General features: G+C 39.6%; 1 protein-coding gene across 1 annotated transcript in view; it reads right to left on the reverse strand.

Moving 5' to 3' along the window:
- Nucleotides 1–250: 250 nt before the first annotated feature.
- Nucleotides 251–22,930, reverse strand: part of pea15 (proliferation and apoptosis adaptor protein 15) — a 54,178-nt gene continuing 31,498 nt past the window's right edge. The window contains exons 2-4 of the mRNA XM_084923742.1: nt 2,605–2,779; nt 2,330–2,485; nt 251–418 (exon numbers count right to left, since the gene is read on the reverse strand). Coding sequence (XP_084779868.1) covers nt 354–418; nt 2,330–2,485; nt 2,605–2,776 — 393 coding nt within the window. The 5' untranslated portion in view covers nt 2,777–2,779 and the 3' untranslated portion in view covers nt 251–353. The remainder of the gene's footprint in view (nt 419–2,329; nt 2,486–2,604; nt 2,780–22,930) is intronic.

Below are 22,930 nucleotides of genomic sequence, written 5' to 3' on the forward strand. Positions count from 1 at the left end.
AGTGCCTTAATCGGGGGCAGACTTTGGCTCTCTCTCTCTCTCTCTCTCTCTCCACACACATACTCTGTTGGTCCGTCTCCAGATTTCTTCATGTAATGTCTTTTTTTCTGCAGCTTCCAGTCTCTCCACAGCTTGGGAAGAGTCTGCGTCACTATGATCGGATTGGTTGCTTGTGTTGGTGGTGGCCTGCGTGGTTCTGGTATGTGGTAATGCAGGGAAAGGGGGTGGGGGTACGTGGCTGGATGTGCGAAAGGGTGAAGAAGGAAGGGCTGGCCAAAGACGGTTGATTGGATAACTGGAGTGCCAGGAGTGAAGAAATCAAGGTGCCGAGATCAGGGCTGGACTTCGTGACCTCATGCTTTTTTAGGGGGTGGGGCCAACTTGATGATCTCATCTTCAGATGGCTGGCGGATGATGTCTTTATTTCACAGCGGAGGGGTGAAATGTTGGAAAAAGAGAGTTGAGAGAAAGAAAGGGTAATCATAAGAAACCTGGTCTTTCAAAAGGTGCAAGACAACAAGTATAAGACAGCACATTAAAAACAAATGATTTAAGTCTTTTCTCACGTAAAGTTAATGCTTCTACAGATATCCGACTCACACAGCTCGATTTATAGCTGTTTATAGCTATTGTTAAGACTAGACTCAGTTTCAGGCATAAGGAACATTTTCTGCTGCTTCACGTTAACACAATACACAGCATCAGAATAAACATTGATTTCTCATCAAAAATGTGCCGACAACGCTAGAAAGATTTTCCACCAGAAACTTGTTAAATGTTATGTTTGAAGTCCAGTGTGCCAGCTCAAATTTGGGCATAAAAATGTGAATTCAGTTTGCTATTTGCCTAATGCAAAACAGTATAATTTTTAGTTTTCAGCAAATTTTTAAAAAGATTTCTAAAGTATTTGCATTTTCTTGTGTTTGTGACATGCACCGTCATAAAAACAAGCAAAAACAAGCTGTCCATGTCCTCACATCTGTCTCCCTGTGGGATTGCTCCTCTCTCTGATTCCTGTTCTTCTGTCTCTGTTCTCTAGTAATAACATAAGTTAGTAAGCAGCTGTTAAAAGTTAGCAACCAAATGTTGCTTTTTTCTAAAAGATTGTAATGTGATTTACTTTTTTTTGCAAAGTGCTAAAATTGAAAACTCCCAAATAACAATGTTAGTTATGTTCTATCTTGAAAAATCTAATTTTGTACTTAGTAAATGAGTACTGCCAATTAAGGGCAGCTGTGTCTTAATCCTTACATTATGTGTCAGTTTAATGAATTTGTTAATCACTGTACAAACAGCAGGACTAAGGACATTCATGACATTTTTGGTGCCTTTTATTTTTACTAAGTAACATCCAGAAAAGAGAAAAATATTGAATTAAAGGACCTATTTGAAGGCAATTGGCAGCAACTGACAGTTTTAAATTTTTGTTTTTAATTTAATTTTTTAACTTTTTATTGTAATTTAAAAGAGGTGTTCATTATAGCAACGATCTGAAAAGATTACATTTTTCTTTTTCTTTTGCCTGATAAAATCATTAGTTATGTCAGTATCACATTTTTGTAGCACTTATTATTAATATTATTATTAGTAGTAATTAAACAAGATGAACAAACTCTTCGATGGAAAGATAAAGAATGATGATGATGACGAGGAAACAACAAGACTTATTTGACCATTGTCCTCACATTTTTATGTTGTAATAACCTCACTCTATTACAAGACAAAAATCTTGTAATAAACTAAACAAAAAACTAAATAAAAGATGAATAGGTAGAGAATGGAAATGAACATTTTCAGTTCAACATGAAGCCTCTGAATTAATTTAACCTCTTAAAAGCTGACAGGTTACTGTCTATTGGAAATTGTAGTCTGTTTAATACCAGCAGTATATTTCAACCTCATAATTAAATCGGTGTCTAAAATGTTGAAAGTAAAACATGAGATTTAATTTTAAAAAATAAAAAAGGGGAAACGGAGGAAACTGAAATGTGGCTGATATGACATAATAATTACTTTATTTCTCACATATTGGTCTTCCAGTAATGCTGAAGCTTTTGTTGTGACTTTACATATTACTGGTTAATGATTACAACATCAAGTATAACCATGTAAAACACGATTTCTTTTTAATCTATTTTATGAGCATATCAGCCCGTTTCATACATTTACTGAGAATGAAGATCACTGAAGAAGCTGTTCAGGCAGTTATTCGGTTGAGCCACTAGAGAGCAGAACTAGATCAGATTTGGGAGAACATTAAACCAAATAGGGAACAACCTTTCAAATAAACAAATTCAACTTTCTCAATTTTTAAGACAGAGCGTGCTACCTTTGTATTTCTTGGCCGAAGGGATGCGTGTGAGCTTGGTGTCGATCTCATCATCCTCAGAAATCTTGAGCACTTTGGTGCGATACTCGATCACCCTTGTCAGCAGGTCCGGTCGGCGTGAGATCTCAAAGATGTGTTCGATGTACGACAGGTTATCTACATTAGGAAGCATTATTAGAGGTGATTTTTTGGCTCATAAAGGTGTTTCTGACATCAATTTAAGCCACATATGAAAAGAACCATAGCAAGAAGTGGATCTAATTTATGTCTCTCACCCTGGGCCAGCTTGTCATTCTTCTCCAGGTAGCTGAACCACTCTTTGGAGGAGGTGATGTTGTTGCTCTGGTCCTCAGGGATGTCCTCCTTGCAGGCAGATTTGAGCTGCTCCAAGTCCTCGTTGGTGATGTTTTCAGACAGGTCGCTGAGCAGAGAGCTGTACTCCGCCATGGTCTGGTCACGGGAAGAGGGAAGAGAAAGAAAGGTTAGAATTGAAATAATGTTAAGTTGCAACGATGGCAGCGCAAAAGAACAAAATCTACAGCGATGAGAGAAAGAGGTTCCTAAATTATCTCAATCTAATATTGCTGTGTGCAGCAGCAGCAAGCAGCCCACCTACTTCCCAGACTTCACAATGGAAAACAGCGAGGAAAACTTAGCTGATGACAATAGCATACCGTCACGGTGGGATGGAAAAGCACAAAGACACAGAGTCATCTCCTTTCTTTAAGGTCATTTGCTGCCAGAGTTTGGTTTTTAGCAGAGAGTTGGAAGAAGAGACTGACTGAAGAGAAAAAACAGGACCAATCTGGACAAAACACAGACTTTTAACCATAACAAGAAGGCCCCAAAGGGAAGATCTTTTAACCCAGAGGAGGATTTTATTTAACATTCAGTCTATTTTTCTCCACCACAAGTCGATGGATTTATTTTGATAATCTTTTTATTTCATATAGGTTTCGCAGATCTCCCATTTGTCCAGAAAACGATTAAAAATACATCAGAGAATATCATAAATGAAGATATCTGACATGTAATGATAACAATGAATATGGGCACTGCATTTTATTCGGGGTCAACACCAGCTTCTTCTTGCAGGGTGTAAAATATGGATGCAAAACAAAAGCACTTCTTACTCCTGCGTGTGCTTATGCAAACCTTTGTGACTGTCTCCCCCTAGTGAAATGACTGAAAATGACAGTTTCTTTGTTTGTTGGCTTTTCTGTGTGTTTCAGTTCAATTCAGTTTTATGAATAAATCGCCAAGCCACAACAGCAGTCACCTCAAGGCACTTTATATTGTAAGGTAAAGACCCTGCACTTATTCAAGGAAAACAGAGAAAACCCATCAATTTCAGGACTTCCTGAAATTGTTGCGGCTAAACATGTGACTCCTGGTTTCGACTGGGGAGGAGACCAGAGGAAAAATTAAAAAAACAGTTTGTGTGCAGGATTCTACATTCACTGGCCAGAGAAATAGGTACACCTTGCAAATACCACCGTGGTCCTCCTTTTGCCTTCAGAATATATACATATATACACATATATACATACATATATATATATATACACACATATATACATACATATATATATATATATATATATATATATATATATATATATATATATATATATATATATATATATATATATATATATAATCATTATGACTTTAAACTTCAAAAGCCTCGCCTTAATTCATTTTAATAAAACATCTTATGAATCGTTTGCTGTGAAATCATGATCCACGAGGGGACGACAGCACACACTTAGGGAACAGCTGACACACATTATTATGTAATCCACTGGAGCTACGATGTAATAAATATTCATTCTGGGGGGATAACGTGAAATTCTATAAACAGAGTCGAGACAGTAATTTTTTACATCTCTATTTACACTTAAAATAAAGCTGTGCTTCCTTATGTTTTACTTCAATACCAGTTTGAATAACAGATTTTAAGGCTAACAGTTTTGACTCACAATTTTTCCTTCTCCTAATCTGCTTCTTTTCAGCTTTGACATGAAATGTAAGCAGTGGCCAGAAGATTCAGTACACAGGCATGCTGTGGTCAGAGATCACACCAGCGGCAAAGGAGCGTGTGTTTTAAGGATTTTAGGGTTAAGGTTGTTCTTACAAAGACATAGTATGAGGGTATTTGTTTTTGTGTGTGTCAGTGTGTAGGAGTGGGTGAAAAAAGGGACCCCCCCCCCACACACACACACACAAAGTAAAACAGAGACATAAACTGACAGTGTGTCAGACATGTTGCGCAGCCTGTTTGCTCTGCTCAGCGCCGCTGGTTTAGATGAAGCAAAGAAAGGGCACCATGAGGTCAAATGCAAGCTTTTATAGTGAGACTGTAAATCATATCTCGGGTTTATCATATTTGGGTCGAGGGATTTGCACGCACTTTCATATTCAGATGACTGTGTAGTGATGATCTGCATGACGTGAAGAGAGAGGGAGGAACAAACAGACACATTTTTGCAGGTGCTGTGTTAAATCATTTATATTTATATTCATGAATGTATCTGTTTTTTTGGGAGCACAGTGGTGAAGCGGTTAGCACTTCACCAAGCAGGTCCTCCTATCTGGAGCTTGCATGTTCCCTCCAGATAATCCTCCTGCCTCCCACAGGCAGGTGTGTCTGTAGGTGTGAATGCGAATGTAAATAGTTGTCTGTCTTTAAGTGTTATCCCCACAATAGTTTAGCAGCCTGTCCAGGGTGTAACGTGCCTCTCGGCCTTTGACACCATGGAAGCTCCAGACCCTAAACTGGAAAAGCATTCATTTCACATTATATATATTAGGTATTATTTTTGTCCTGATTAAACAAATGATGATTGTATCATCTTAATTCTTAGGTAAACTAAAGTTGTCACAAGTAAGCTCACTCTTAATTGTTGCAGCTTACTTATAACATGGTTTGACATTTTTAAATGCCACACACGCACACGCACACACACACACACGCACACACACACACATTTAATTCTCCCTGGTTTGCACTGTGAAGTCTGGTGACAAAGATAGAGGGGCTGAGACATAGTGGGCTGCCAATGCTAATTTTTCCAGCATTTTCCAACCAATCACATGGCTGCCTCAGGATTTCCAAAGTCCTGGAGAGATTCCTTCGTCCCTGAGAGAGTTTACTGAGGCTGCAGATTAGCTTTGTTGAAATGATTAAGGTCACCTAAAAAACAAACCAAAAAAAAGTCTCCTTGGGAACTCGACAGGATCTGTTGTTTTGCTCTGGGACACTTTGGGCAACTTTGGGGAGTTAGACAAGTTGTAGCAGGGCCTTCTATAAATCCTGCAAGTGCAACATAATTATACATAACATTAAACATGAACTGTTCATTTGATATCTTTCTGTCCCATCCCCCCCGGTCGCTTGTCCCTGGCATACATGCAGCTGGCGAGAAGCAGCAGCTCTGTGCAGTGCATCATGGGCACTGGCACGCAGGTCTGTCTGCCTCTGATCCCCTCAGTCTCATCACAGATGAACACGGCATACAGAGAGCCCAGAAGAGCTCCATGATCAGCGGCGTGACCTATATAACGGTGCTGCTGCTGCCTACTGCTGCCACCAGAGGGCCCCCGCTCGCTGTGGAGCGTTACATAGCGTAGAGGCAGCTTTGCTTGCTCAAGCAATAGCATCTCACTGCACAGCAATATCATCCTAGCCTCATCAAAGGGGGCGTTATATTTGTGCCTGAAACTACAAAACACCACATGCACTACTTTCTAAGCTCGATCATTCAGAAAGTAACCCGTTACCTTTTATGCACACTAGAAGAAAAAAAAAGTAGAGTCAACAGCTGGTGACTTGATGAACAGATACTGACAGAGCGACTAAGTCTTCAAATCAGCACTCGATGTGTGGGCCAACGCAGAGCCTCAGAGCAAATATGATGGCTAATGTAATCGTCCCAGAGGCTGATTTAAGGTCACATTTGTTTGTCTGTTCTCTAATGGCTAATGGTTGCATTAGGATTAGAACCCTGATCTCAGCCTCGGGGCGAGAGCACAATGATGACAGAGCATTTCTACCGTGCGTGCATGCTTGTGTGTGTGTGTGTGTGTGTGTGTGTGTGTGTGTGTGTTATTTCAGTCTTAAATGTCACATTCATCTCCTCTCTAACCAGAGCAAGTTGCTCAATCAACACAAAGCTCTGCGTGGGAGAGAGCAGGAATATGCACCTTAACTCCACTGAATACAATGAGGGTCTCAATACTCTGTCTGTGTGTGTGTGTGTGTGTGTGTGTGTGTGCTCAAGTGAATGCATGCTTGTATGCTTCAGCTCATGAGCTTGTGAATTGTGCCCATGACAGAGGGAAGCTGATTGAAAGAATGAAGGTTGTAGTTGTGTGTGTGTGTGTGTGTGTGTGTCTGAGCCTCCTCTCTCGACCCAGGTCGCCCTGCCTGCTCCCTGTTTTGCACCACAATGGACTGGCGCTGCTTTTGTGTACTTTTATATGAGAATGGCAAAACAAAACAAGAATGGATGGAGTGGCTACATTTAGTGTTTCTATCCCACCACCCCATTTACATTCCTCTGACTCTCTGCTGCCTTTAACTCTTATTCCTACTGAAAATGTGCAGTCTTGGGCTTGCTACAGACAAATAAAGGAATATTGAATATTGTCGTTTTATTGATGTGTGCCCTTCTTACTTTCCCTAATGTCTTTTCTTTCTCTTTTTAGCTCCTTTTTGCAGCTGATTATAACAGTATAGTATGCATGACCTATTTTGCACTCTAATTGTTGTACAGGTAGGTCCAGAACTCATGTGAACAGTGGTACATGGGATCTAGACTTCAGGCAGCCGTTGCATTAAACATAATTGTTTTTGATTAAAATTTTGTTAGTTTTTCAAATTATTTTTGAGTGTCTGAAAATGAGGGACTGTATATAAAATACAACTGCTTCAATGCATACATATTGTAACATAAAACTGCTTAAATTGAAGCTGAAAGTCTGCAGATGTCCGATGGTCTCAATTGCATGTTTTTCAATTGCTGGATAAATAAAAAATAAAAAGTCTCAATGAACATGTTACGCTTTTTTATTAACTAAGGATGACATTGCTTTCTTGGTCGGAGCATCGAGGCTCGTTGTTGCCTGACAACTGATACAGAAACCATGACGATGAATGAAACCACCTTCATCATGTTATTGACTACTGAGCTGAACGCCACAAAAGATCAGTTTTCTGCTACTGACGAGTCCCTGATTTCCCTGTAAAAGAGTAAAAGACTGTTTTTCATTTATATATGTGTAGTATTGCAACCATGCTCCAACCACAAGAGTCTGTTAAAGCCTCCCTGACTGCAACCCCTCCCCTTTTTGCTTGGTTTCTCTGGGACGAGCCTGACACTGCTTCCATACATAGAGACCCACTGTGCTTCACATTCTCATGAACACAAACATGCTTTTGTCTGCTCGTTCCTCTGTCTGCTGCCTCTCGCTCGCTCTTCCTCTGCCCGAGTGTTTGCATGTGAAAGCGCGAGCAGGAGGAAAAGCTGTCACTGAAATTATAATTACAAAGTCCAATAGCTCTGTCAGCTTATTTGCTGTGTGCACTGTCACTACACTTAATTGTTAAAGAGGCCTGCAGGCGATCTTGAACAAGAAAAACTGATTTCTGGAACAGAAAGCTAGACATAGGTTGTCTGACGGTATTTTTGTAATTAAAACTCAAGTTATATTGCGAATATATGGAAAGTAATTAGTGGCAAAACATTTGAATGAGCAGCAAATCTAATTTAGCTGTAATCAACTATGCAAAGGGAAGATTTGGACTTGCAAAAGGAGGTTTGGAGCTTATGTTATTAAAAGTTACATTGCATTAATATTGTTTGTTATTACATGAATCGCTGAACATGTTGAGAACGCGTTGGATCAGTATCACTGTCAAGAAATCTGCCTGCCTTCACTTTTATGCTTACTAAGTCACTGCATTCAATTCCCCCGTCTCCAGTCTGACTTGAGCTAACCTAACTGGCTCCCGGCTCTGTTTTTTTTCCGTGGACAGCAAAACAAGCCTGTCACAGGAAATGCAAAACAATCATTTGAGGCATATAAACAAATTACAGGAGCAGTCTGAGATTATTCAGTAGACAGAGCGGATTATTTTACCCTATGGCTGTTCATGTGTGCAATCATCCAAACTAGGCAACTTTGAAAACACTGTGCAAAGGAGGCCCCGGAGCTTAGCCATATCTAGTGACACAGGCTCTCTTATCCTGTATGCAGACATGTGTAGCCGAAAGTCCAGAGCGTTCAGCCGTCACTGAATTTTGCATGAATTTCAAAACGTTGCACCTTGTTTTGTTTCCAAGTGTCTGGAGAGCGGGATGCACGCTGCAGCGTCCTAGAGCTGTAGAGAAGAAAGACGCACTTCTATTTTGAGAGTTGAGGCATGTCGTGAAGTGAAGCTCATCTACGATACCAGCAGATCAGCTGATCTCTGTGCCGATGACTCAGCTTATACCCTTCTACCCATCCAATTGGCAGATCTCATGCACGCCACCAGATGTAAGTTCCTTTAGAGTGTCTGTGCTGTGCCTGATGTGTGTTCTTTACTTATTTTATAGCCACAATTAAATTTAATTAAAGTCTGTTTCTATAGCGCCAAATCACAACATCAGTTGCCTCAAGGTGCTTTATAGGGTAAGGTAAAGACCCTACAATAATAGAGAGAAAACTCCAACAATCAGATGACCCTCCTATGAGTAAGCGCTTTGGCAACAGTGGGAAGGAAAAACGCTAAAAAAACTTAAGAGGAAGAAGCCTCCAGCAGAACCAGGCTCATAGAGGGGAGGAAGGCAGGATAAGAGACACATTTTGGAAGAGAACCAAAGATTAATAATGATTAAATTCAATCACAGCGCACAATATAAATGGCCTCATATGGAAGGATTCTTCTTTTAGCTATAGCAATGGACAAACTTGCAGTCAAGGATGCATTTTTGGCAGCTGATGTCCCTTCTCTGTGTTTACTGAATCTATACGAAAACAATTCAAGCCATAGTTTGGTCCTGACTGCTCTCCCAAAGCTCTCAGTGTGAATAGAAGCCAAGCAGCAAGGCTTCTTCCACTTCATTACGGTTAACTGTTAACCCCCTCTCCCTGCCCACCTCCCATAGTCTGCTGTGCAATCAGGTCATTATCCATTCAGACACAACATACTGCTCACCCACTACTACTGTTTCTCTTTCTCCCCCCATAAATGTTCGACAACATGCGTGCGCACGATTTGTCCTGGAGTAGACACAGCAGCAGCTGATCGGTATCTTGTACCAAAACACGAGGCAGCATGTGAGAAGACAAAGATAACGACTGATACAAACGCAGAAGACCATGAACTGAAAGCTGCTATGATTTCCATTACAGGCCTCATTTTCTTCCTCTTTCTCTTTTTTTACCTTTGCTCCCTTTGTTTAGGACACACACACACACACACACACACACACACACACACACACACACACACACACACACACACACACACACACACACACACACACACACACACACACGTATACTGTATATGTATACCACAACCACCCAAACTCCATTCACCAATGACATCACCATGGAAACCAAGCCTGGCTTTGCCTTTAGGCCTGGAGACTGTTACCTAGCGACAGGGCCGAGACCCCCTCTCCCCCTCCTCTACTTCAACTCAGTTCGTACATTGAATTAATTTTTTTTATAGTACCAATTCATAACGATGTCATTTATCCCAAGGCACTTTATATTGGAAAGTAAAGACCTTAAAATATTACAGAGAGACAAAGTCTCTTTCAGAATAAAAGCCCACAAAAACACAGGGGTGATCGACTTGTTAAGAAAAAAAACCCTTCAAAAGTTAACGTTTTAAAAGTTTCTTTTTTTAGTCCATTTGAAATACAGAAACAGCGACCAATACAATACAGGGGAAAAAAGTTAGCACTATGCATTCAGACGCATACAAGTGAGCACAAAGAGACATCGTGAGGATGCTCATCTCTTGACTGTGACCTTGTGACAGTCATACGATCAATGGACATGACACACACGTCTCCTGTGTGGCTCCTTGTATTAAAGGCAAATAAACACACACACACTCTGTCCATCTCTCTTTCAAATACACACGCAGGCACAAACACAGCGCACACACAACTGTGCTGGACTTCAGCTTGGAGACAAGCCTTTAGATTTTACCATAGCAACCAAACCACAAGGATTGCAGCTCAAAATCTTTCTGACAGAGATCTGGAACAAGAAACAGACTCCGCTCTATGCAATTTATTCAAACTGTGCAACTGGTTTATCTTTGCCAGCACTCCATTTCCTCCCCCACCCCTGCTCTCCTGCTCCCTCACACAGATATTGCCTTTTGTCTTTATTGCTGTTAGTCCCCCTACATCTTCATCAGGTGTATGAATTGGTTACCCCTGTACAGAGTGTATTAATATTAAAATACTTCACATTCTTTCGTTTGTTTTTTTCTACTGAATGTTTTTTAATATGTTAACACTAATGAAATCGCGATGACTGCTGGTGTGTAAATGCTGCAATAAACTCACTGTTAGCTTGTGAGTTTGCCAGATGGTAATAAGTTTATGATACATCTCAAACTTTTGGGTTGCAACTAATTAATATTGTCATTATAAAATAATGTGTCCGTTAGTTTCACGAGTCACTTGATCAAATATTTAAATTAAATTTTAACATGAATATTTAAATCTTTTGAATAAACCACAATGCCAGTGATATATTAGCTCAACCAGCTCATGGTCCATCGGTTTCCAGGTTTCTTGCAGCTTAAAATAACAAATGTGACCCCAGCTTTGAGCACAATTTGGGTAAAGACCCTGACTCCCAAGGCATAAGCTCACTGGCCTTTCAGAAAGATGAGCTCAAAGAAAATTATCGACACTTGCACATCAAAATCTCACAGATCCCAAACAGACATCCTGAACTAGTTTTTTATTAGTATGAGTCATATGAGTCAAGGCACTCTCAGGGCACTACGTGATACAGTCATGGTCTGTTTTCTTTTGATTTGTATCTCAGAAGTTAGTTTTTCAGTTCATAAATGCTAAATCGTGTCCATAAAATTACAAAAAAAATCTATTTTACAGTTTTAAAAGGAGAAAACATTCACATTTGGAGGTTGGAGAGGTTGGTGGAGGACTGAATCACTTCAGTGTTCACGCCAAGTTGAATGAGTCATACACATCACGGATTTTTACACATCATTTGTATTATTTTCAATCTGTTATTAATTCAAAACATCTTACATGCCTGCGAGTAGAAAAAGATCGTGGTTTATTTAAATTCTTTTAAAGCTGTTTTCTTGGTTGCCATGATCGTGCATCTCTTTTTGTCTGAATATAAGTGCTGCAGACAATAAATATACGTCCCGTTAAAGTAGTTTACTCATGGTCATGGAGACTGCACAAAAAAAGCAACAATACTTGAACACAAACACACAGACAAATATTAGTCTGGGCTGACATGATATCAACTTCAGTTTAACTTGTTGGTGGCAATGCAGTAATTCTAATAATCACTTTGCTCTGCAACCATTCCTGCGCTGGAAAGTGTGGAGATCAGACCCCCATCTATGCTCTGGGAAATCTGTTCAGCCACAAGATACACAGCCGCAGGTTACACACATGAGATATATGAAGTAAGTGAAGTAGTTCCACGTTTGTAGATGTTGTTACCTACACCAAGCCAAGAACTTGTTGTCTGCTAGTGTCAAATTCACTGTGCAGACATTACAGTCATCCAACTCTTGGCAACTCTTAGTTGATGTGAAAGATTACTTTTGAATATTAATCTTTCATCTATCAACTAAATATGCTTCTGAAATTACGATACAGTACATTAGCATCTTTCTCTCCAGTTGTAACATCTATGTTTGCAATTCTTAAGTTAGTTTCCCAAAGATCATATTGCAAAGTAGGTTGTCAGTCATTCCTTGTCAAACTTTAGGCCTCCAGACCAGTTGACGACAAGCTAGCAAGCATCAGCTGTTAAGCAGTATTGCCCAACTGAGAGTGGTTGCTGTGAGTCACAAGGTGAAATTAGTTGCAAAGCGATACACAATGCTGTACCAAAAACCTTGTCATCAATAGTTTGCATGGATGCCAAGGAGAAGGTCTGGCTTATAAACAACCACCAGCTACTTGCTAAATGGTAGTGAAACAGTGAAAGGTAAAACACAAGCTAGACACAGAGCCCGCTCACCTTCAAAGCTGCCTTTGAATGTGTGTTAGTTTCAGCCACAAGGGACAACTTTTTCTTTGAAAGTAAAGATTTCCCATTTCCCTAACCATTATTGAGTATTTGCACATAAAATTGTGTTTTCCGCGTAAACAATTGGTGACTGCGGCAATTTGCTAGTGACCAAACCAAGGTCACAAGGAGGTTTTTTGTGTACCGCCCTCTTTATGACCTCCGGCAGCAACAACCAGCAAACTCACCCACCCCTCAGAAACCTCTGGTCCCCTCCTAGAAACCAGAGTGGCAGGGACACAAATATAATAAAAAAAAAATTAAATACTAATTGCTATCACTCATCTTATCATCTTGTTTTACTCAGGGAGGCAGAAAAGCTGGTTTCAGTCTTGTTCATTACCCTGACCTTTCAGGACCTCCCCTCATCTCTTTCTCTCTCTCAGGATTTTTTTCTATTTCACTCAGATGCACTGAGAGGCAGAGAGTAGGAGTCCCGCCCACTCTCCATCTTTAAATCTCTCATAAACGACTTTACAAAAATCTCTTCTGCGCTCCACGTAGAGCAGCGCCTATTCTGACAGAGCAACGGCTCTTATTCCAAAAATTATATAATTACATGACGTAATCTCTGTCTAATTTGAGCAATGCTACTTTAAAGCATACAAAGGTTTAAGTGAGCTTAAATGCATTTCTTTCATATTGTCTTTCCCTCTCTGTATATCTTGGTTTTTTTTTCACATCTCTCAGTACAGTAAAGCATCTTCGGTCTCATATGAGCAGGAGGAGGTAAGGGATCAGGGAGTGGGAGGCAGAAGAGCTCACAGTTGCAGGTCACAGCAAATGTCCGCCTCCAAAATCTACATCTCAGGTCAGAAATCTCCCTCCCACCCAAAACAGATATAAATTAGTATCTCTGAGCACATAGCTAATTACTTTGTCTTTCAAGCATTTCACTTCAACCCACCTGCTTTGGTGTTGTTGTGTTTTTATTCCTATATATCTGCACTCACTAACTATGGATTAAAATGTAAAAACATTAATAAAGAAATATGCAGAGGAATGTGGCCACAATTATTTAATCCGTTGTTTCCGGTGTACAAATTTGCACTCATTCTTATGTTGCCATTGGCTGATTTCCCAGTGCAAATCAACCTTATTTACTGAAGTGACGACATACGTCACCAACAATAAGCAGGTGCTAAAGCATGCGCTCATTATTAGGCCTCACACACTGTTTACAATCAGTTTTGATTCTTGTGTTGCATTTATCAAGACAGGGTCCTGTGGGACTGTACAAGTTTAACATTATGTTCAAATATAATAGATGCAGTCATATGAACAAAAACAAAAATAAAAATAAGTAGACCCGATGATTCAGCAGCGTGTAGAACCACCTTTAGCCTGTCACACAGATGGAGCCACTCTTCTTTACAACAGTGCTTCACTTTCTTGAGGTTTGCTGGCATTTGTTTATGCAGGTCCTAATACAGCTTTTGCGTCAGGCTGAAGTTGGTTTTTGATCAGGCCACTGATTCTTTCCTGTTTCAGTCATTCTGTTGTAGATTTGCTGCTGTGCTTGGGATCATTGTCCTGATCACTGGGTCAATTTCAACCAGACAGATGGCCTCACATTTGCTTCTTGGATACTTTAATCTACAGAGATATTTATGGTCGGATGAGTGACTGAAAGGTGTCCAGGTCCAGTGGCTATAAAACAAGCCAAAATCATCACTCCTCCACCATCATGCTCTACAGTTTGTGTTGATATGTTGGGCTTTTTAGTAGGGATGGCACAAAAAACACCCCAAAAACTCAGGTATTCTCCTATGTTGTAATAGTGAATCCAATTGAAAACTATCGATTCTCATTTTAGAATTAACATTAATATCTTATGTACAAGATATACAAAGCCTACTTTATTCTCCTTTTTTGACTTTAATCGAGACTATTAACAAAATAAACATAATGTTCTATTTAACATCATTTAAACATAAAGCAATTTGTTGTTTATTGAGTGAGCAGATTTACAATTTGAATTTAGTAACCGCAGGAGACACCCCCTGATGTCCATGAGAGCGAATGCAAGATTAAGATCGGATGCGGTAACTACATCCATCTTTTACATTCAGTCGTACATTTACAGATAAACTATTGTCTGCCTGCAAGAAACTATTACAGTGAGAGACAGGACTAAGCACAACAAGAAAAAAAAAAAGAGCTCCCGAAATCAGCAAAAATGACTTTAAAGAAAACCAAGGCTGACAAACTGGGCAGCTGAGAGTTCATGTCAGTGGTTACAACTGCTTTTACTGCAGTCATGGCCATGCCAACAAAACTTTGTGGCACGGAGAGCTCCAGAACATACCTTTTTCTCTTTATAAAAACATATATACATATAAACATCCCAAAACATAAAGAAATCAGACACAAAATACTAAGTATACAAAAAAAACCTGTCATTATACAGCTTCATGATTGGAAAGGAAGGCTGCCACTTTATAGCCAACATGACTGTTATGAATCACATAAATACAAACCTAATGACCTGTCTTAAACTTGCTCAAAAAGTTACTCAGGAAGTAACTACAAAGAATGTGCCAGCACACAATAAAAGTCTCATGCTGTAAAGCCTCTATGACCCACTGCAGAATCTCTATGGCGAGTAAGAAGTCAGAAATTGATCAGTGTTCGATGCCACAGGCATTAAACTGAGCCAGTCTGCCTCTCTGCATGTTTCTTATCATTAAACAACAAACGGCCGTCCCCGGCAGATGGCAATCAAATAAGGAGGAAAAGCTGTCCGGTCACTGCAGGGATCAACCAGCGTTCGCTTCGCATCGCCATGCAACAGCTTGATCCACCGCTGCTACACTGCAGCATCCTGTTGAGCTACAGAATGATACCGTACTGTTAACACGCGGCTGTTCCTCCCTTTTTTTCATTTTTACTGAGGTAGTTGTGGGCAACTTTAGTAGTAATTCTCCATCTGTGCTCATTTTGGTTCCTGTTTGATCAAACAGTTGTTGCAAATCTACTGTTTCCAGTGTTTCCCAAACAGTAATGAACATATGAGCCACATGTTGCAACATGGAGATAATAAAAAAGGCTGATGATCAGATGGGTGACACACTGGTAATTCTTTTGTATAGATATCCAATTTCATCACTTTATTCATAATCCCAGCTACTGTCTAAATGATAACTAAGTATTTACTGAAGCAGAAACAGATTTACCTTTGAAGTTAAAGTGCTTGTAAAGGGTCTCAGAACTAGGGGTGGGCGATATAAACGATATACGATAGAAACGATATAAATTTGGCCAACGATAGAGATTTTGACTATACTGCTCTATCGCGATAGCACATGTTGATGGCGTCATCAAGCTGCGCCTGTTTTGGTTGAAAGCATTGCAGTGGCTACAACCATTATCATCTGCAAATTATGCCGGGCAACAGTCATAGCAAAGAGATGAAGCACTGTTGAAATATGGGGAAAGCCAAAAACTGCGGTTCCCCCACTTCCGTAACATTGATTCATTAATGTTGAATTCTCTCTCTATTCCCGTGTTGTTGCAGTATATTAATAACTAACCTAACCTAATAATCTCAGTTGTTCTCCTGACTGACGTTTGCTCCGTGTATAGCATCCTGCTATGCGATTGCATTTGTCCCTAACCACCAGAATCCCTCACGTTAACTTTTATCAAGTGGAAAAAAAGTTGGCGTTCATCCTCCAGCTTCACTGTGCTAATGTTATGCTAACATAGCTGTGTCGCTAGCAATCAGGTAGCACAACATTATATACCAGTAGAGCTGGGCGATAGAACGATAACGATATGTATTGCGAAATAACTTTTTCTCGATAGAAAAATGAAACTATTGCGATAGACCTCATCTCTCTCTCTCTCTTCCTCTCTTATAAAAAAAATGAATAGCCAAAACAAATTAAGCAGCACAGAGCCGAACCAATCACAGCCGCAGCGTCACGAACTTGTTAGGTACAGCTCAAATGCCAAGCCGCACATGTGTATTTGTTTGGGAAGCAGCCAGCCGCCGTGCGGCCGGGTAATGGAGGAAATGAGTGTGCTGACTAGAGAAAAATTAACCGAGAGCTTGGGTGACCAGGTTACCGAAGAGAACACAGATGACGGTTCCAATGGCGGAGAGATTGTCGAAAGGAAAGGCCAGAGAAGTTCTGTAGTGTGGAGGTATTTCGGCTATTTGAAGTCTGACAAAAAACAGAGTAACGTGCACTGTAAATTGTGCCGAAAGCATGTTCCCACAAAGTCTGGAAATACAACAAACCTTTTTTATCACCTGAAGCAGTGCCACCCACTAGAGCACGCTCAATCTCTGACTGAAAGTGCTAATTCGTCATCGAAAACAACCAAGGGAATCCCTGTGAAGCAGCAACAGTCAATTGAGTCGGCTTTCTCCAGCGTCTTATCATATGACAAAAAAGCTAAGAGACATAGCAACATAATGAATGCCATAGCTTACTGTCTTGCTAAAGACATGCTACCAATAAACACGGTCGACAATGAAGGATTAAAGCAGCTAATTAAGGTAATGGATCCTCGTTACCAACTCCTTGGACATAAACATTTCTCTCAAACAGCGCTTCCAAAGCAATATTAAATAAGTTAGTCAATTTTGTCTCTTCTTCTGTAAAATAAACTAAGATTTATTTTTAGAATTAATATTTTGTTTCTAAGTGGAACTGACAATTTAGTAGTCTGTTTTGTTTGTTCTATTTTGAAACTTAAATGCTTTAGCGGCTACCTTTTGTGTAGTTTGTAATATTTGCCTTTATTTATCTGAAACTGAAGCCTCATTTTAAGTACATCTGCCCTGTTGAACTTATTATGGGAAATAAATATTTAAATCAAAACAAGTTGCTGATTATTTCACATTTTACTTGTGAGCAACAGCACATTTAAATCTTACAAATATAGTTATTTGGCTTATATCGTGATATATATCGTTATCGCCTGAAATGAAAAAAACATATCATGATATGAAAAAATCTTATATCGCCTAGCTCTATATACCAGGTAGTCCAACTTCAGTAACCCTGCAAACGCCACTGCTGTTTAGTTTTCTGTCTTCATTTATGTTGGAAGTGATAGCAGAGCTGTACGTTTTAATTAGGTTCAAAAATCTCTCAGTCAGAACATGGTATGAAATGTTTAGGTGTAAACTAGCGAGCTAAATTCCTGTTAACTTGTAACTCCGTTAAATTTAATAAATTCTGTTTTCATGGATGCATGGATGTTAAACTTAATTGTTACACCTGGTAAAGCAGCATCGCTGATGATTTTATTAAAGATGAAAGAATTTAGACCGTTTTTAACTCTTAGTGTTCGTTTGACTTTGGGACCTGAAATGGACGGAGTTTTGGACCCAGATTACTCCGCGAAGCTCCTCGCTACGGCAGCCGTAATGCTCTGACAATCCATCAAGCAGTGCGGCTTACCAAAGTTGTACTAAAACATTTTTTAACAGATTTCTGCACGCAGAAATCGGTTCGAGGTCAGTAAGCACAACCAGAATTCATACATAAGGCACACTCTCGATTTTTGAGAAAATTAAAGGATTTTAAGTGTGCCTTATAGTGTGGAAAATACGTTATACAGAAGAAAAGAATATATCGCAATATATATCGTTACCGCACGTGCTTCAAATTATACCGCGATATGGATTTTAGGCCATATCGCCCAGCCCTACTCAGAACTTTAATCCCACAACCTGACAACATGTATTCTGTGGTTAATACATGTGTGCTAAAGTCTGCTGTCATAGCATAACCATTCAGCCATTTTCCAAAAGCGGCCAACACCAATCTCAAACAATCAGTTAAGGAAAACACATTTTTCCCTAGCAACAAGAGGTTGCCAGGAAGTCGCTGACTGGTCTCCTGTTCTGTATGACTGAGGATATATAAACCATGCTGATTCATGACTTTTGCATATGTCAAAGCACAAGCGCATTAGCACACAATGTAAGGTTAACTTGCCAGGTGCCAAATGGCTGATATTATTTCTATGCGACTATCCACTGACAGACTTTGCAGACTGGTCGCTCCAGTTAACTGAAGCTACACTTACTATAGCATGGCCCATATATATGTACCACAGTTAAACTGCAATGATGTTACGAGATATTCTTCAACCTGCTTTAAAAAAACAACAGAGATATGGGTATCATTTTAAACCTAATACCAGCTATATGTACTCAACTGTATAGATAACTAAATTAATATTAAGTAAAATATTTTTTTACAATTAGTACAATAATACGTGTGCAAAGTTCAATATTTATTCAGGTTAAAGTATATCTCCTGAGTAAAACGTCCGAGCTCTGGTAATGTGCCTTTAAAGTCAGCAAATATTATACATTTTGCTGACATGGATTCTGATCACATTTCAAATATGAAATGGATTCAGTAATGGACATATGTTTTATTCATAGCAGACACTGTAAGATAACAGTCTAATGGTGAAGCACCCTGTGTCTCTTAATCCTATTAAAAACTGATTTTTCCTCTTTTCGAAAAGGAAAGCAGATTTTAAACCAAGATGACATTTATGTGGCTTCTACAGAGATTATTTTTTATGGCCAAGAGTGGCACTGCCAACTGATACACACACACACACACACACACACACCTTAAATTAAAATACAATCCTTCCACTGAAAGGTCAAACACAATGCTCCAAGGTTGTGCCATCCATCCCCTTTCTACACCCACATCGTTCTCACCCATCTCTGATTCTTTCTCTGTCCTTGTCTCAGTTTCTCTGTCCTTCGTTGCCACTCTGCCCTTACTTTTCACTTAGTGACCACACACTTTTTTTTAGGCCTCCAAGTGCTCTTTATGGCACAGACACATGATAGTCTTTGAAGTCGTCACCATCACAGGAGCGTCTTGCTGCTGGGAAACATTAGAATTGATTTCTGACCATTAATCTTACTTTGATGTCTCTTTTGCTGGGAACATTGCCCATGTACCTCACCAAATAAAACACCTCGTGCACACCATCACTCATGTCTGATCCCTCCTTCAAACGCATGGCTCGTTTGTTTTTTTCTCATCTTGTGCGAGTCCAACTGTTTCTCTCTCAGATGTCCTGTTTGTTTTTGCGTGCTTTGGAGCGAATCCCACCACTTCAACACAAGATTAAGCATCCTCTGGTCAGTCATATTCCCTCATTGCACTCTCACCATTCACAACACAGGCTTGGACAGTGAAAACAGGCATGCAGAACTGAAAACGAAGAACGCAAAGACTGATAATGTGAATGGAATTATTGGATGAGAGCGGTAAAAATAAAGAAGGATAGAGAAAAAAGAAGAACACTCGCTTCTCTTCCTCACAGACGGCCTCATGTCCAATGAGGCAGCGGGCACTGCCAGCACTTATCAGTTCAAAAGCCCAGAGCAAGAGAGATGGAGAAAGAAGGGGAGAGAAATGGAGGAAAGGAGGAAGCAGTAATCTGGAGAGAAGCAGTGAAGCGCCAGAGAATATAGGCCACTGGCCCATTTTCATTGAGGAGAAAAGAAGATTTGCCGAGTGTAAAAATAGCACAGCTGATTTCAATATCTTTTTTTAAACAGTCCGTCAGTTTGTCTTAATGTTTTAACTACCCTTTTCTCACTGATATAAGTTGGTGAATCCACCTGCACTGAGTATTTCTTCTTCAGTCACCTTTCTCACTCACTGTGTTAGTAGACCTCTCTGCACTGAATCATACCTGTTATTAATCTCTGTCTCTCTTCCACAGCATGTGTTTCATCCTGTTTTCCTTCTCTCTACCCAACCGGTCGCAGCAGATGGCCCCGCCCCTCCCTGAGCCTGGTTCTGCCGGAAGTTTCTTCCTGTTAAAAGGGAGTTTTTCCTTCCCACTGTTGCCAAAGTGCTTGCTCATAGGGGGTCATATGATTGTTGGGTTTTTCTCTGTATGTATTATTGTAGGGTCTACCTTACAATATGAAGGGCTTTGGGGTGACTGTTGCTGTTATATAAATAAAATTGAAATGAATTGAATTGAGACCTGAAGATGATTTTGAACACGTTGTCTTAATTTCAACAAAAATCCTCAGCATTTTCAGGTGGCTTATGAGGAAGGTAGGTCTCAAAATCTTAGGCATTTCCCAGATGCTAGGTTTTTTTTCTTGATTTGATACCATAGTTGATGGATTAGAATGAGTGTCAATAACTTCTCAGCTAATGTGGTTGGTAAAATGTTGCAAATAGGTAACAAAAAGTTTAACATGAGAAGCATTGAGCTGTTTGGTAAGAGAAAAAACAGAATTTATAATTTAAAAACCACACTTCTAGCTGTGAGCCTGGCATTGCAGTGTTTTAATTTATCTGTAAAAAAAAAAAAAAAGAGTAGATCTTGGTTTTTAGGCATGAGGTAGATAATATAACTGATGGACATAGCTCCCATGTCTGAAAAGTAAGGCCCAAATATATAGCATATATTCTAGCAAAGTCTGTGGAAAAAAAAGTCCTCAAGTCTCTCACTCAGTGACGCCAGAAAACAATTTCTTGGTCTCAATTGAAAGTTTTTGATTATATAGAATTAAACATGAAGTTTTGTAAACTAAGGTCATTAATAAGAGTCAGAAAGAAGGACAAAACAGGGAATGATCACTGGCTACCAGCTGATAAGTGTCTCAGTCACACCTGCCCCCCTTCCTTTATCACATGCTACCAATGAGTGACGTCCTGGTGGCCATGTACATCTTTTATTTTGTCTCTTCAAGTCAAAATAGACAAAAAAAAAAACTCTGAAAATATGAATGGAAGCTGACTCACAAACTCTTGAATGGTGAGATTGTTACTGTCAAGAAAAATAAAGCCCACTCTCAGCCTTGCATTAAATCCTCAGCTGTTAAGGTTACCACGCAACTGGTCTGTATGTGTTAAAGCCAACAGATTTGATAAAAAATGAGGAAATTGAATCTACAGTGCGCCTCAGAGAACACATTCTCTGATTAAACTGTCTTGCAAAATCTAACCTTCAAACAACAACATGTCCAACCTGAATGAGACTTCATGACGAGAAGAATATGAAGCTGATTAAAGCTTTTTGCTTCCTGGCCTGATGGTTAAATCTGCTGGAGTGTTATTAAACCTGCTATGTGAAAAAAACAAATCTAACAACAACATTTTACACCCGTTTCCTGGAAGATCTCCTTCCATCTCGCATTTCACCTTTAATAACGGTAATAGGATTAAGAAAGAAGGAGCTTTATTAGTTGTCTGGGCTGGATTGTGCTGAAGTCTAACGAGTCAGTTCCCCGAAAATGCAAATGAAAAAGTATTTAAACTAAATATAATTTTGGTTTTTCTTTGCCCAGATCAACCGACTTTTTGTTCATGTCCTCCACAACCCTCAAAAATTCATCTAATACTCCTTAAATAATCCTCTGTTTACTCTGGATAATCCAAAGGGATCACTCCAAACCGTTATTTTGATTTCCCTCTCTCTCTCTCTCACTCACTCACACACACGTATACATTTTTTCACAAAATTTGCACAAACTGATTAAGCTTCACAGAAAATCTCATTTTGCTTCCAGTATTATGATTTACTTCTTAACAACACAAAAATTTGCACTTTAGCACGCGTGCTAAGGCTGAACACAACAATTTATCAAAAGCATCCAAACAAAAATCCTTGAACCTTTTTATCCATGTGCAACACGACATTGTACTTTTTGAATGTACACAAATTTGCATTTGTATCTACACGTATGCATTTATATATTTATGTGTATGTTGGTGTTTTTACTTCCTATTCTTCTACAGAAGAACAGCACTAGAGAGAGTTTGAGTGGGCAGAACCAACAATCAAGCCTCCCAAGTGACACACACACACACTCTGTGGGCACAGTGTGGATGTGTCCTGCATACAGATACTCCTTATTTTTTGGCTCAAGATTGCGTAAAGCCACAGGGTGAAGGTCACCAAACCGAAAAGCACAGGAGACAAATAAACTGAGTTTTTGGTGAGTGAATACTGGGAGAAATTCAGAATGTGAAAATGTGAGAATTGCTGCATGCAGCTTCATTTGTTGTTCACTGGTAAAAGAGACTGACCAGATGCTGTTTTCTCAAACATACACACTGGTAAGTGTACGCATGCAAACCTAATGATAGCAAATGCATGCATGCAGACATACACAGCATTGTCACAGCACCATATCTGTGAGTGAGGAAATAATTACAGTATATTAGAGCAGACTGAAAGGAATCCATTGCCACTTTTCAAGAAGTGTCAGAGATGCAAGAGTTAAAGCGGTCTGAGGCTTTCAGATGAATGCGAAAACAAGGCATCTCAAAGAGTTCA

This window comes from Perissodus microlepis, chromosome 3, assembly GCF_051167445.1.
Source record: "Perissodus microlepis isolate ML-2025 ecotype Zambia chromosome 3, ASM5116744v1, whole genome shotgun sequence".
NCBI lineage: Eukaryota > Metazoa > Chordata > Actinopteri > Cichliformes > Cichlidae > Perissodus > Perissodus microlepis.